General features: G+C 47.6%; 1 protein-coding gene across 2 annotated transcripts in view; it reads right to left on the reverse strand.

The window, feature by feature from the left end:
* Positions 1-5,260: 5,260 nt before the first annotated feature.
* ITGAM (integrin subunit alpha M) overlaps positions 5,261-15,106 on the reverse strand; it is a 38,129-nt gene continuing 28,283 nt past the window's right edge. For both annotated transcript variants that reach the window (XM_005598740.4, XM_005598739.4), the window contains exons 15-30: positions 13,731-13,861; positions 13,473-13,636; positions 11,625-11,779; positions 11,398-11,529; positions 11,148-11,221; positions 10,778-10,919; positions 10,578-10,682; positions 9,952-10,031; positions 9,046-9,129; positions 8,664-8,739; positions 8,038-8,145; positions 7,761-7,844; positions 7,487-7,600; positions 7,298-7,399; positions 6,960-7,070; positions 5,261-6,288 (exon numbers count right to left, since the gene is read on the reverse strand). In XM_005598740.4, the coding sequence (XP_005598797.2) occupies positions 6,229-6,288; positions 6,960-7,070; positions 7,298-7,399; positions 7,487-7,600; positions 7,761-7,844; positions 8,038-8,145; positions 8,664-8,739; positions 9,046-9,129; positions 9,952-10,031; positions 10,578-10,682; positions 10,778-10,919; positions 11,148-11,221; positions 11,398-11,529; positions 11,625-11,779; positions 13,473-13,636; positions 13,731-13,861 (1,722 nt within the window). In that variant the 3' untranslated portion in view covers positions 5,261-6,228. The remainder of the gene's footprint in view (positions 6,289-6,959; positions 7,071-7,297; positions 7,400-7,486; positions 7,601-7,760; positions 7,845-8,037; positions 8,146-8,663; positions 8,740-9,045; positions 9,130-9,951; positions 10,032-10,577; positions 10,683-10,777; positions 10,920-11,147; positions 11,222-11,397; positions 11,530-11,624; positions 11,780-13,472; positions 13,637-13,730; positions 13,862-15,106) is intronic.

Genomic DNA, 15,106 nt, shown 5'->3' on the forward strand with positions numbered 1-15,106 from the left:
ATAAAGAAAACAAAACCACACACGAGCCAGAGAATTCTTTGTAATGGCAATCTCCTTAGATCTGGTTTCCTGGAAGCAGAATCTGAGAGGGGAATTTGGGTGCTAGTGATTTACTGAAGGACGCTCTTAGGAAAAGGGGATGAAGGAAGCAGGATGGAGCAGGGAAAGAAGCTAAATGATAATGAGACTGAAATCTAGTTTCAGCCTGATCCCAGGGGGAGCTCTGAAGCAGGAACTGCACCACAGAACAGGTCCCCCCTTAAGGCCAGGATCTGGTCCTAGGTACCTGCTGCATCTGTCAGTCATCGACCAGTGGCTGCTCCTCCACCATCTCCCACACCCAGGGACAGAGGTTGCTCCTGTTCAGCCAAGGATGATTCTCCAGAGAAGGGGAAGCCTTTAACAGCCAATGCAGCAACTGACAAATTGGTGCTAACCCAGTGGAGGGATCCTGGAGGGGCACAGACAGCATCTAGTGACTATAGAATGGTTTTGTCTTAATCTCTTTTTAGGGCAAAAGGAAGGAGCAAGAGGTTCCTAGGAAGGTGGGGTGGGAGCGCAGAACAGCAGACATCCAGTGTCTCAGGGAGACCGTCGGCCAGGAGGGGCTGTGCCTGGGAGAGGCTGGGCTGAAGATGCCTGTGGGAATTAGGGAAGGGAGAATTCCAGAGAGGAGGGGTAAGTCTGGGTCGTGGCACTCAGCTTCTATATCTTAGTCTTGGCCTGAAAGTAGAATTGTTCTTAACAGGCAAATGTACATATGGCAGAACCTGGCAATCAATGCATTCAATTCGTGTTTACTCAGAGGGACCTGGAAGTTCAGTGGGCAGCAGAGGATAGGGGCAGGTAAGGGGAACATTTTCAGCAATTGTTCATCAAAGTCTGCACCAAAATGAGAATGCCCACAGAGAAACTGGAAAGAAAATAGCTATATTTAATTCTTATCACAGTCACTGGACCAGAGGATTGTGGAAATAAATGAAGACCAACCAAATGAGAACAGGCAAAGGTTATTTATTCAGAGCTTGCTCTAGCAAGAAAGTCAGACACCATCAGTTGCATCTTGGGAGATTTGCTTTGTCCATTTGCATAATCAGTCTCTCAGGATTTAGAAAATGTGAAGTAGTCACATATAGTCAGATACTATACGGTGCTGAAGAAATATGTTGGGACATGGGGAAACAGATTTTTGAGAGCTCTGTCTCCTGATAGAGGGCACAAAGATAACAGGAAGCTGGGAAATCCAACCTCTTCATTCATTCACTCATTCATTTACTCAACACATACATTCACAATTGTTTGTTCCATGTTCCAGATATTCTCCTAGGGGTCCCTACCCTCCAGGAATGGGCAGTGTCCAGCGGAAGAAACACAGGTTACTGGGCAGCATATGAGAGGTGGAGCTCCTGTCGGCTAGGGAGTCAGGAGGATCTGGATGAAGTCACACTCAAGCTAAGATAAGAATTATGTGAAGGAGAAGAGGAAGTGAGTTCCAGGCAGAGGGTACAGCATGGACAGAGGCTGGGAAGTGAAAGGGAGTGTCAGGAACACAGATACATACTGATCTGTCCTTGACAGGTCATGTTGAGGCCTGACATCCCAGAGTAATTATCAATCACACTCCCTTTCACTTTCAAAAGGGTCCTGGTTGGTCACCCTAAAAATGCACATTTGAGAAATATGAGGTGGAGATGGAAGGGCTGGAGCAGAAGGTCAGCTGCGGAGCTGGGCGGGGGCCATATCATGCAGGGCCTCAAAGGTCACCTTAAACACAGCGGCCCTGGCCTCAGAGGCAGGAGTGCTGTATGGAGCAAACTGGAGAGCCACGTCCTGCCTCACAAGGTGGCTCAGCAGTGCTGAAGCCTTATGTTGCCAAACACTCCTCTTTTTCAAGGGAAGCCATAGATCTGGATTTCTCTCAGAAATCTCTCAATTTTCAAATGTCAATAACTAACCAAAAACAAATAAATAAGTAAAACCATATGGGCTAAATAAAACCTGAGGGCTGCCTTTGGCCCAAGGATTGCCAGTTTGAGATCTATTTTCTAAAATGTAACTGGTTAAGAGCTGAGGATTAAAAAAAAAAAAGCCTATGAGCTTTCCCTGGGGAAGGGAAATCCCCAACATCAGGACACACATCTCTGGGTAATCTTTCAAGAGAGGGAGGGGAAACACCTGCCTAGGAACTTTCTCATGCATCTTTCTCATGCATCAAGGTAAACAGGTCAGTTAATTTCTCTATCAGGTCATTTTGCCACCAGGAGGGAAGGAACAGAGGGATGGGACCCTCCCCATGGTGCTCTCAGGGCTTGAGGATAAATACTTGGAGATCAAACCAAGTGGACTCATCAGGAAGGTCCTACAGATGGAGAAAGCATAACTAAAGCCTGTGGCCATGCCAAGGATGGATAGTGGGGGACACTCCCAGCCCCTCCATTTTGGATGCCAACCATATCATGGGTTATGATAAGAAGGACAGGACTGAAATGCTAGGAGTTGGGTAACAGTATCATCAAGAAGTCTTCAGGCTTTACCACAAGTTTAGCTTCTTTTCTCAAGTAAGAAAACGGAACTTTTGGGAAGGTAGTGGTATCAGTTACAACACAGGGGAAGTTGCTGTATCAGAGGCTCAGGATACCAGTGTCTTAAACAAGATCAGTGTTCATCTCTCTTCTATGACAGTATGAGAATATGGAGTCAGGGGCTAACATGGTGGTTCTACAGAGTTAGAATTCAGGGTCTTTCTATCTCACTCTGGCATTCTTAGGTGTTGCCCTCGTCTACAAGGTCCAAAATGGTGCACCATGACATTCACACTCCAGCTGGTGGAGAGACAGTAAGGATAAAGGGAAGACGAACCTTCTGTCAAAAGACCTGACTCCAAAGGTGTTCACTTACTCTACTCACATCCCATTAGCTAGAACCTAGCCACATGGCCATCCCTAGCTGCAAAGGAAAGTGGGAAATGTGCTCGTCAACTGGGTAGCTATATTAGTTATGCACTGCAGCATAATAAACCTCTCCAGAACGAAGTGGATTGAAACATCAACAATTTATTACTTCTCAAAGTTCCGTGAAGTGACAATCTGGGCAGTTCTTCTGTTGGACTTGCCCAATGGCTGGACTGGGCTGGAAGGTCCGTGGTGGCCTCACGCATGCAAGTTGTGCTGCCTGTCAGCCACAGGCCTCAGTTATCTCCCCCATGTGGCTACTCATTCTCCAGTAGGCTAGAGTGGTCTCAGCATAGTGGTCTCAGGATTCTGAGAAGGTGAGAGCAGAAGCTGCGCTGCTTCTTACAGGCTAGACTCCGGAACTCGCACAACATCCCTTCTACCACATAATGTTGGTCAAAGGAAGCCACAAGACCAGCCCAGATTCCAGGGGGTAGAAAGATGGGGCCCATCACTTGACCGGAGGAGCAGCAATGTCACATTGCAAAAGAGCGGGCCTTAGGGAAGCACAATTCATGGGGGGTCACAGTTATAACAGTCTTTCCTGATGGCCCAGATAAGAACCGTGTTACTAAGCAAGCAAAGGAGGGAGGAGACTGAAGGAATTCATTTATTCTGAATCAAGGGACCCCAGAAAGTGAAAACACGGGTAGAGCTTCCTGGGGTTGGCTGCTTATCACCAGAGATTTATGGCCCTGTTTATTAGTAACTTTGTGGTCACGCTAGGGTAATTTTTCACTAGAAATGATTTACTTTCTAACCCACCATAAAGTTCCTATCTGGCTGAATTCAACACAAGCTTCCAATTCAAAAATGCTGATGTGGGCTCCGAGCTCGCAGGACCTTGACTGTCCATTACAGAACAGGTGCCTGCAGATGCAGAGGCCCTCTCCTCTCCGAGGTCAGTTAAGAACTTCTGCAGATACTGAGGTCTCTTATCGTCCAACTCAAGGAAGAAGAAAAACATTTTTAACCCATCTTAAAGTCAGGAGACGACATTGTGTAGAACCATCTAAAGGTGACGTGCTGTGGCGCCCCCAAGGATACAAAGGGCGATTGGCTCATTAGTCACCCTTTGATGACATCTTATTGCACTTTGAATAAAACTGAAACTCCTCACTCTGGCTTACAGAGCGCATATGCCCAAGCTCCCGCCCAGGCTTCTAGCCTCACCTGTGCTGCCTTCTGACTGGAAAACTCCTGCCCCTACTTGAGTCAGGTGTCGCTTCCCCTGGGGACACTTCCCTCACCTTCCCAAGAAGGATAAGTTCTCTCTCCTTCCTATTACATCTGGAACAGATGTCCATCTAAGTCATAGTTGTCTTGTATTTCAGTGAACTGCATGAAATTGCCCTTTTTGTCAACAAACATGTCAGCAAGTTCATATGGTTCACCTAATATTATAACCGCTAAATAACAGCCTCTCCCTCCCTACACCTCCCTCGTGCCTGCTGCAGGGCCACTCCTCTGAAGCCGCCAGGACAGTAAAAGAGAAAAGCTCTGGGGCCAGAAAGAGCTGGGTTTGAATTCCAGCTCCATTCCCTTCTCATCTGTGTGACCTCAGGCAATTGGTATGATCTCTCTAAGCCTCAGTGTCCTCATAAGTGAAATTCAGATACTATTAAATAGCAGGTGGTACCCACGCGGCAGACTGGTGTGAGAATTAAATAGGATGTGTGCTAAAGCACGAGTAGTGGCTACTGCATTGGCAAAAGCATGGAGATAGGCACTGGGGATACCTTCCAGAGGAGGGAGGGCTACCTGGAAACAGCTAGCAAAACCTGACCTGCAGACACCCTTGATAGCAAGTGCTGTTGGCCGCCTGCCTGGACCCCTGTGGGCCTTGCCAGGGTCTATGCTCACCTGTCAGACTTCCAACTGGCAGCACCTGTATCCCCTTCTCTGACCACCAGAGCCCCCTCTGCCCACATTCAGGGCAGGCCAGAAGTGCCAGGGAATTAACACCCCACCACCACCACCGCCATGAAGAACAGCCCTCAGCCAATGACTATGTGGAATTGGCGTATACATACCCCAGCTCCTTCTCTCCTCAGGCGGGACAACGCTGAGGTGTGCATTCCACTCTGTCTCCCAGAACTCCTCAGTGGGGTTACCCTCCAGGGGCTCACAGTGGTGCCTCTGTTGATAACACCCCCTTCCCTTCTCCAGCTCACGTCCCTTGCCTATTGGTATTTCCTGAGACCACTCTTAAATATATTTCACTCAAATTCGTATCTTGGCTTTGCATCTGGGAGAACCTAAACCTCTGGGAATATAACCTATAAATTATCCTTACACATATGCGAAAATGACATATACTCAATTTATTTATTCACCATTGTTTGTATTTGTGAGAGGTTGAACATAATATATCGAAAGGAGACTGGTTAAATGCATTATGATCCACCCACACAGTGGAATACTATGCAGCTGTATAAAAGAATGAAAAGGTATTTTAAGTCTTGATATGAAACAATGTCTGGACTATATTAACCAAAAAAGCAAGATGCAGAACAGTATAAATGACATATGCTACGATTTGCGTAAAAAAGTTTGTGTGTGTGACCCGAAAACACATAATCTTGACTGCCCTTCAGGAGGGACTTGAACGGCTGGGGGGACCAGGAGGAAAGGGAGACTTTTCACCACACGCCCCTGCACATCTTCGATTTTTATACTATGACAGGTTTATCTGTTCAAAAATAAAAGTAACATTAAAATAATAAATAAATGGATAAAGGGAGTACATCATTGCTCATTGTACATATTTAGCTCTAGTGTGGAATGAGTTGGACAGGCTCCTGTTATCTGACTACATCCTGGTTCCACCACAGTTCCTCCATGTGGTCTCAGTCCCAGGTACACAGGCTCCCGCAGGTCTGCGTGCTCACCCACAAAAGGAAGTCTCGCTGCCTCCAGCAGGGGGAGAATCTGTTGCATTTCCCTTTATGCTCACCCACAAGAGCTGCGGTGACCTCTGTCCCAGAGGAAGGCCCAACGGCACCTTCACCCACACACAAGGAAGCCCAAGCAATTCCCTTCTGCCTGAGAGGTTGTCTCTGTGCAAGAGACATCTGAGTCACACACACAACTCACACACACTCACGCACACACTTGTACACACACACATGAATGGAAAACCAAGCAGGTCTTTCCTGAGACATCACCATCCCACTCTCCTAATGGACGTGTCTGTCCAGCAGGCTGGGGACCTGCATGTTGATCTAACCAAAGTCCTGCTTGTTGCAGGAGAGGCCACTCAGTGGGGAAGGAGCCGTTACTGGGGTGGTGCAGCTTCATTCATCATGTCCTTGTACTGCCGTTTGAAGAAGCCAAGCTGTGGGGGCAGAAACAGAGGAGTAAGGGCCACCAAAGCTGGTGGCAGGTTGGGGGCGGGGGTGAAGGCCATGCAGACCAGGAGGGGAGACAGAGGGACCAAGAGATACAAAGAGTAATGTGGCAGAATGTAGAAGATACCTGGGAAAAGTGGGGCAGAGAGGGAGATGGCATCAATATTGGGGCCAGGAAAGAAATACAAAATGTAACAATAAGAAGAAAAACTACTCCTTATATAGTGGTCACTCTGTACCAGAGACCATTCTAAGTGTTTTACATATATTAACCCAATTACCTTCACAAAACGGGTACAGTCATATGCTGCTTAATGACGGGGATACATTCTGAGAAATGCATTGTTAGGTGATTTCACTGTTGTGTGGACATCATAGAGTGCACTTACACAGACCTAGAGGGTATAGCCTACTACACACCTACGCTATTTGGTACCAATCTTATGCGACCACCCATCGTACATGTGACCCTTCATTGACTGAAACACTGTATGCGGCACATGCCTGTACTTATATTCTCATTTTACAGCTGAAGCTCTGTGACTTGCCCCAGGCCACACAGCTGTCAACACTGGGAGTCAAACCCAGTAATGAGCAGCAGAGCGAGAAGCAGTGAGTAGGGAGGGGAGCGAGCAAGAAGAAGGCCACATGGGAATACCTTGTACAGTCCGGCAGTGATGAGAGCCAGGAGCACCAGCCCCCCCACTGAGCTGCCCACGATAAGGGGTACAGGGTCATGCATTTCATACAGCTCCACTTTGGTATCCGTCTGGGGGTGGGGCATCAGAGGAGATGGACTTTGGATTTCTGGGAGTTCCCCAGTCAGACCTTGTGCACTCCCTGAACCCAATAACTTACCCCTCCCTATGTCTCCAACCTCAGCCCTCACTCTTCCTCCCCACCTCTCTCTCTCTCTCTATCTCTTTACCCAGAGATCTCCACAAGCCCAGCCTCCCCTTCTCCCTCCAATAGTCCCTCTGTGTCTGAGACACATACCTGAGCCCTCACAAATGCCTCCTGTCCTGGAAGCAGGGTGAATATCGAATCATTAAACAAGATCTCCGCTGTGCTCACAATCTGAAGGTAGTTCTGCAAAGCCTGCGGGAGAGGCAGGATGGGAGCTGGACCCATGGGCCCCCTGAAGTATCACAAGTGTGTCCAGCTGAGCCTCAGGCCCCCACGTACCTTGCTATACCAGCCAAACGAGAGGTTGCCTTCGAGGGCGACGTTGAATTCTTGCTGGATGCCAAAGGATGGGATGTCACACTGGATTCTCTGGCAGACAGCAATGGAGCAGTTCTGAGGAAGGGAGGAGAGGAGAGAGATAACTAAGAAAGCTCGATGCAGAAAACGTCCCGTGCACTCAACTCATTCAGCTAAAAGACAGTACAGGGCCCCAACAAGGGGACGGCACTGAGTCTTCGTGTGGCCCCAGGGCTGGGGTTAGGCTTATTCTCACCAGCACTGGGGTCTTTTTAAGCTCCACCAGGAAGTCAGAGAGCGGAGGGACCCTCTCCTTGGTGTGGCATGTCCTGGAGAGCTCCTGAGGAAAGAGTTTCACTGTGAGAAGAGAGAGAAGTGAGGGCTCCTGGATCCACCCTCGAGGAGGGCGAGATGGCCCAGGTCCAGGAGAGGTCAGATATGGCTCCAAAATCCAACAAAGGAAACAGATTTTAGAAAAGCCAGGGCTGTGGAGGGAGGAGTGGGCCCCGCCCCTTAGGCCCAGCTTGGCTTACCTGGGAGAAGGTAACCTGGGGGTGGTCCCACACAGCCGACTGGTTCAGCCGGATGGGGACCCAGAAGACCACACTGATGGGGGGGGTCCTCTGCCCCAGGTTTTTGAACTGCATGGAGAGGGAGGGAAGGCGGCTGTGAGGGCTCTGGCCTTTCTGTCCCCACCAGCTACTAGAATCAGCCTGCTCACTCCCGACAGCCCAGTACCCCTGAGGAAGGCCTCACACGCCCAAGTGTCCTGCCTCGCGACATTTTCTGGGAGGCAGGAGAGTGTAGTGGTTAAACACACATTCAAGAGCCGGACAGGCCAGTCCTCAGTAGTGGCTCCTCCACCTACTAGTGGTGAGACCGTGGCCATGTTCTGCTAACCTCTCCAAACCCCAGTTTCTTCATCTGCAAACTGGGGCTAAAGAGAGTGCCTCCATCATAGTCAGTACGATGATAAAATGAGTCAATTATGTACATGTGTGTACACACATACATATGTGCATGCTTGGTGTGTAGACAGTGAGCATGAGCTTGGAACAGAGCCTGGCACATCGGAGGCATCTGATGCATGTTTCCTATCATTATTTCTGCATTCCCATCACATTGATTTCCCTCCCCGGCCTCCTTCTCAGCTCCCCACCTGATACTCATGCTTTATAATGCGGCTGGTCTTCTCTGAAGCTGTGAAGTTGAGATATTTGGTGGAGGCCTCACCGCTGATGAGAGAAAGAAGAAGGGGCAGGAGGTGACAGAGCATCAGGAGTGTCCTGGGAGGGGGTCTTGGGCTAAGCGTGTAAGGGGTGAACAGGCACATGCATAATGCAGCCCTGAGAGGGTGCAAGGGTGACGGTGTGCAGGGCCATGTGTGTTGGATACACTGTGTGCACTTGGGCCACACACACGTGCACATATCCTCAGACACACACATAGGCACACATGTGCACAGACTCACACACACAGATACACAACAGGCCATGTCCAGTCAGTGGTGAAGGCAAAGCCAAAGCCCTAGAAGGCAGCACCTGGTGACCACCATGTAGACAGCATATTTCACGGGCAGCTCCAGCTGGAATTGAGTTTTGTTGGTCTGAGGCATATTGTTCTCACTGAAGGGAAACAGAGAGCTCAGGCCAGCTCTTGAGAACTGAGATCAGCCTTTCCTTCTCCTTCCCCTCACCCTCCACCTCCAACCAACCACCAAGTCCCGTCCTCTCCGCGTCCTAAGTAACACTGTTCTCTCCTCCCTCCTGTCCCCAGCCCCGGCCCATCCCTACTCACCTGGACGTCCACAGTGCTTCTTCTCACTGGCCTCTGAATCCAAAACTACTCCCTCCCCGACCCCCAGCCCTCTTGGAGAGTGATCTTTCTAGCATGTAAATGTGATCACTTCCGGTTAAACTGCAAATTTCCTCATAGCACCCATCAGTCATTTCATGACACGGCCCTAAATCCTGCATTATGTGCTTAGGCCACAATGAAACAGCCTGATCTTCCAGTCTCCAGGCTTTGCTTGGAACACACTTCCTTCTTCCTGTCTTCATGCCCACCCTCAATTCATGCCTTTGCTTGGCTAACTCACAGCCTAAATATATCTTCTTCAGGAATCTTCTCTGAATACCAAGCTCCCAAGAACACTGGACATAGCTAATTTCTTACTCTATTGTAATTGCCAGCTTCTCTGTCTGTCTTTGACACTAAATTATAACGTCTGTGAGGGCAGCAACCACGGCTGTCCTGTCCATCGCTGTCCCACAGGCACTGGGCACAATGCCCAGTACATGGTGGGTGCTCAGTCAGTGTTTGTTGAATGAAGGAAGGAAGGAAGGAGCTGAAGGGAGAACCAGTGGGGAGAGGGCAATGGCGCACTCTGGGCAGGGGGTTGGGGCCTCAAAGGGGAGGATGCCTGAGAGAGGCCAGGCACAGCGCACCTGGTCACCTTGGCCTTGAGGAGTAATCTGTTTCCAAATGAAGCAGTAGAGTTCATGACAAATGTGATATTAAAGGTGACCTGGAGATGGAGAAAGGACAAGAATGGGAGAGAAAAAACAACCCAAATGTCTATCAGTTCAAGAACGGATATTAAAATACAGTGCATCCATACAACAGAATATCACTCAGCAGTAAAAAGGAATGAAGTACTGAAACGTGCTGCAACATGGATGATCCTTGAAAACATTATGCTAAGTGAAAGAATCACAAAGGACCATCTACTATATGATTCCATTTATATGAAATGTCCAGAATGGGCAAATCTAGAGACAGAAAGCGGTTGCCTAGGGCTGGGAGAGATGGGAGGACTGGGGCTGATGGTTAAGGGGAGCAGTGTCTTTTCTTGGGGTAATAAAATGTTCTAAACTTGACCATGGTGATGGACGCACAACCCTGTGAACATACTAAAAGCCACTGAATTGTACACTTTAAATGGTGAATTGTGTGGTACCTGAATTATATCTCAACAAAGCTGTTTTTCAAAAAAAGGAAACTTTACTTTGAAAAAAGGAGAAGAGAAGAATTCAGAAGACAAAGGAGAGGAGGCAAGAAGGAGCAGCCTGACCTCAGAGTTCTCTGGGAAGATGGGCCGGCTTATGTTGCAGGTGCAGCTCTTCAAGGCTCCAGGCTCTTCAGTGGAGTTACAAGCACAGCGCTGTGAGTACTGCTCCTGGAGAAGAAGGGAGGCAGAGGGGATGATGTCAACTAGCAGCCACGGGGACGGGGAAAGCAAGGTCAAACAGAGCCTAAGAAGCTTTTGGCTACCTGGTCCCTTGACAACATCCGATAGGACAAGCCAGGCGGGTAGAAGAAGGTGACCTGAGTGTTGTACGAGTCCTCACCCTGGTTTTTCACAGTCACTGTCACATTGAATTCCCGGGGACCGCCCACCACCAGAGTGTTCAGGCTGTAGAAGGAACAAGACAGGTCATGAGGTGCTGAGGGCTTCCCTGTGGCAAGTCTGCTCTGGTGGGAAGGAGGTGTGGACACCTGGACAGAGAAGACAATGGCTGGGGCAGCTACACAAATACCTCTGAAGCAGCTGTTCTGTGCCGGCTCTCTTGAGAGCCAGGAGAAGAACAGAGCACCATGCGGTGGTGTGGGTTTGGAGGAAGCAATGAAAAAAGAAACTCACCTCATAAAACTCAAGGTGATGCTGAGGTCATCCTCGCAGATGCCATCACTGCCACAATTCTTCTCAAAGGGAAACTGCAAAAAATAGAATACAATGAAATGAAAGGAAAGGAAATAATGAAATGATGTGAAATGAAACAACAAAATAGAACATTGAAATAAAATTATGTGAAATGAAATAAAATGAGCTTCAACAATCTTGGCCTCTGGTCCTTTCCATGCCCCTGCAGGACCGCAACTCCAGGACTCACCAAGGCTGTGAAGAGTCTCTGAGCATCCACAGCCAGCACTGGCCGGAGGTTCCCAAAAGAGGACGAGGGCTTCCCCACCAGAGAGAAGTTGAGCCGCAGGACGATGGGGGCCACTGAATCCTGTCCACATTTCTGAGAGATAAGGAGGATTTGGGGTCTGCCCTCCTCATCTCCCCAAGCCCACCCCATGCTTAGAAGACCCAGGGGTGTGGTCACTGCCTGCTCACCGGTAACAGTAGCTTCAGAGTCTTACATTCCTGATTCAGCCCCAAGTTCTGTATCTGTCTGCATGTGCTGTTCTTTGTCTCATCAAAGACGGCCCGGCGTAGTAAGCGATTTGGGTCCAGAGCCAGGTCATATGTGACAATGCTCTGGATCTCTCCTGAAGGGGCAGGGCAGCATGGTGGTGAGGAGCCCAGCTTTGGAGTCAAATGGACAGGAGTTTGAGGCCCAGCTACTCTGCTTCCTAGCTGTAGGACTTTTGGCATGTTATCTGACCTCTTTGAGCCTCAATTCCTTATTTTTAAATTGAAGATAATAACTGTTCCTTCCCAGTGGTGAAAATGAAATGAAACAGTGCCTATGAAGCATTTAGCATAGTGCCTGCCACATAGTAAGAGCTCAAGAAATAAATGGTAGTTATTCTGTTACATATTAGAAAATTAAGTATAATTAAGTGTATAAAATTAAGCATATGGTGCAAAGTAAACTGTTGTGTACACTGGTATAATATGCTGTAGTATGGTTTGGTTTCCTTTATATTTATCCTGCTTTGATTTGGTCGAGAGCCTTGATATCTTTCATCAGTTTTGGAAAATTCTTTACCACTATTTATTTAACTGTTGCTTCTTTCTAATTCTCTCTCTCTCTTCATTTTGGAATTCCAATTACATGGTTATAGCTCTTTCACCATATCCCATACGTTTCTTGTGATTTTTTTCTGTATTTTTCATTCTTTTTTCTCTCTGTGAGTTTATCTGGCTACTTTCAATTGCTTCACTTTCCGGTTCCCTAATTCTCTGTTCTGCTTCTAAACTGCTATTAAATCTATCTATTGAATTCTTAATTTCATTCAGTGTAGTTTTCAGTGCTAGAGTTTCCATTTGACTCTACTTTATGAATTCTAGGTCTTGTCTGAAGTTCTCCATTATTTCCTCTTTTTTTCTTGAAGCTATTAATTATAGTTCTTTTTAAAATTCCTGTCTGATAACTCTCATTTCTGAATCACCTATGGGTCTAATTCTATTGTCTATTGTTTTCTTTGTTGCTGGTCTCAATGGACATTGTCAAATGGAAAGACCAAGGTGTTTATCAAAACTCTCCTCAAATCTCTGTTTCCCCAGCACTGGGAAGCTGCTGAATTTCTGCTCAGCTCTTTCACTCTCCAGTTGCTGTCTTCTACTGACTTTCTTGGAGTATTGCTCTGGAAATGCAGCACTTAGGAGTCAGCCAATGACTTGAGAGGAATTTCTACGTAGATTTTGGGGCACCTTCTCTGCAATTGTCTATTCTCCAAGACTTTGCTTTCAATTTCTAGTCATGCTGGCTGCCCCAAACTCTAACTGCTGTCTCCTCAGCCCAGTAAGATTACTGCTAGAAACCTAATTTTCCCCCACACCCTGTTTCTCTCTAGGACCACCATTACTATTCCCACACCCCAATCACAATGCCACTCTTTAAGAACAGAGACAAGGGAGGAAGTCAGGTTAGTTGTAATGAAATGCATGTCTGTATGCTTTGTGAATTTGTGTTTAGCTTCATCAACTCAACCACCCCTTTAAACGAGTTTTTCTCAGTTAAAAAAAAATCCTGGTTAGTTCACAGGTGTGGAGCCCCTGGTTCTCTGGAGACCTGAGAAAGTCAGGGGGTGCCACATGCTCACTTCCTTGCTGGAGTTTGCTGGGCCTCCCCACCCAGCAGGGGAATCTCCTGCTCACTCCAGCCAAACTTGGAGAAGGCTGTCAGAGCTTGTGAGAACTTTGCTCTCTACTGCCAGAAGGCTGGGAAGACTGGGCTGGGCCACCCATCAACATCTGCAGTCATTTAACCTCTTGAGACTTACCCACAAGCCTCACCTTCTCTCAGCCGGTCCGGTGTGCTCTTGCGGACACGGAGGCAGACTCTGACCTCCCCAGCAGTCTGGTTTCTCACAACCTGATCACGACAATCAAATATATTCCTTGCCACTTCCCCTGGTGTGAACGCCATGGTCACCTCAACTCTCAGCACTGGCTGGGACCTATAGGGACACCAGAGGGCCATCAGGGACCTTCAGATGGCAAAGCCGCTCCTTGAAGGGAAGGTATCTGGTGCGCTCCAAAGGAGGTTCTCACCTGAGCAGCAGCACATGCCCCTGGGCCCCTACAGCCAGGTCCACAAGTCCGTCCATTGTGAGGTCCCGGCCCCCGCTCAATGACTGACCAAAATACTGGAGCCTGGGCAAGAGCTGAGAGCCTGCAATCCGCTAAGGGTAGAAAAGAAGAAGGGAGAAAGGGAATGGAAAAGAATAGGGAAGTGTGTAACTCAGTCATCCAGGGTGAACCAAAGAGATGTTCTCTGGGCTCAAGTCAAGTCTCATCTCCCACAGTTTCTCATGGAATTAGGGCAACTATTCAGCTGTGGACCACGGCTTCGAGATGACACCCAAAGTTTCCATTAATTACCTGAGTTTTCCAGGGAAAACAAAAAGTTTTACAGGAAAGAAGTGACATAGTGTCCTCTTTGACTCAGCTGAATTCATTTACATGATCAGGATAATGCAAATATCGAATATTGATCTAACCAAAATTATCATGTAAATATAAGGAGAGGGGGTTAGGGCGGAAGGTACATGAATATGTGGCAAGAGGGGTCTGAGAGAGAGTGCAGTCCTCACCCCCTGTGGTGGGAAGTCAACACTAAAACAAAAATCAAGGAGCAGCAAATACTCCTGTCATTGGGCAGTACGGAGAACCACTGAAAGAAGTGAAAGTGGATTCCCCAAGAGAAGGGGGCATGAAACGGAAACCCGGTGTGGGAGGGAAATTGTTGTTTTTCCTAAGGAGCCTTTAAGAACTAGTTTGACTCTTTAATCTATGTGCAAGAGTAACACTGAAAGAATAACAACCCAATAATAAATTAGAAAGAAATTTTAAAAGTGATTTTGCCATGCACTTAATGCCGCTGATGTGTACACTTAAAAATTGGCTAAGATGGTAAATTTTATGTCATGTATATTTTACCACAATTTTTTTAAGTGACATCATCAACTGAAAGGAAGGATGAGGAAGCCTGGGGTCCTGGAAATGTGCTGTATCTTAATCTGAGTGGTGCTTACTCAGGTTCACAGATATGTGAAAATTAATCACTTAAGATTTCTGCGTTTACTGTATGTACATCATACCTCAAATTTTTTAGAGAAAAATTTATTGTATCCTGTTGGGAGGAAGCTTTGTTTTGAAATTATGTATAATGTGGTAGTTGGGAGATCCATAGCTTGTTTGCTTCTCCAAACGCTGACCACCTCCAGCCCTAATCGCAGGGAAAAAACAAGCAAAAAATGCGAACAGTAGAACAATAGGATACCATGATCCTTTTTGCATTTGTTTTTAATTCCAAAGTCTGTGGTATGCGCGCGCGCACGTGTGTGTGCGTGTGTGTGTGTGTGTGCGCGTGTGTGCATAGACACCCCTGGTAGAGTGACCAACCATAGGAGTTTCCTGGGATTAGA

Source organism: Equus caballus, chromosome 13, assembly GCF_041296265.1.
Source record: "Equus caballus isolate H_3958 breed thoroughbred chromosome 13, TB-T2T, whole genome shotgun sequence".
NCBI classification, from domain to species: Eukaryota; Metazoa; Chordata; class Mammalia; order Perissodactyla; family Equidae; genus Equus; species Equus caballus.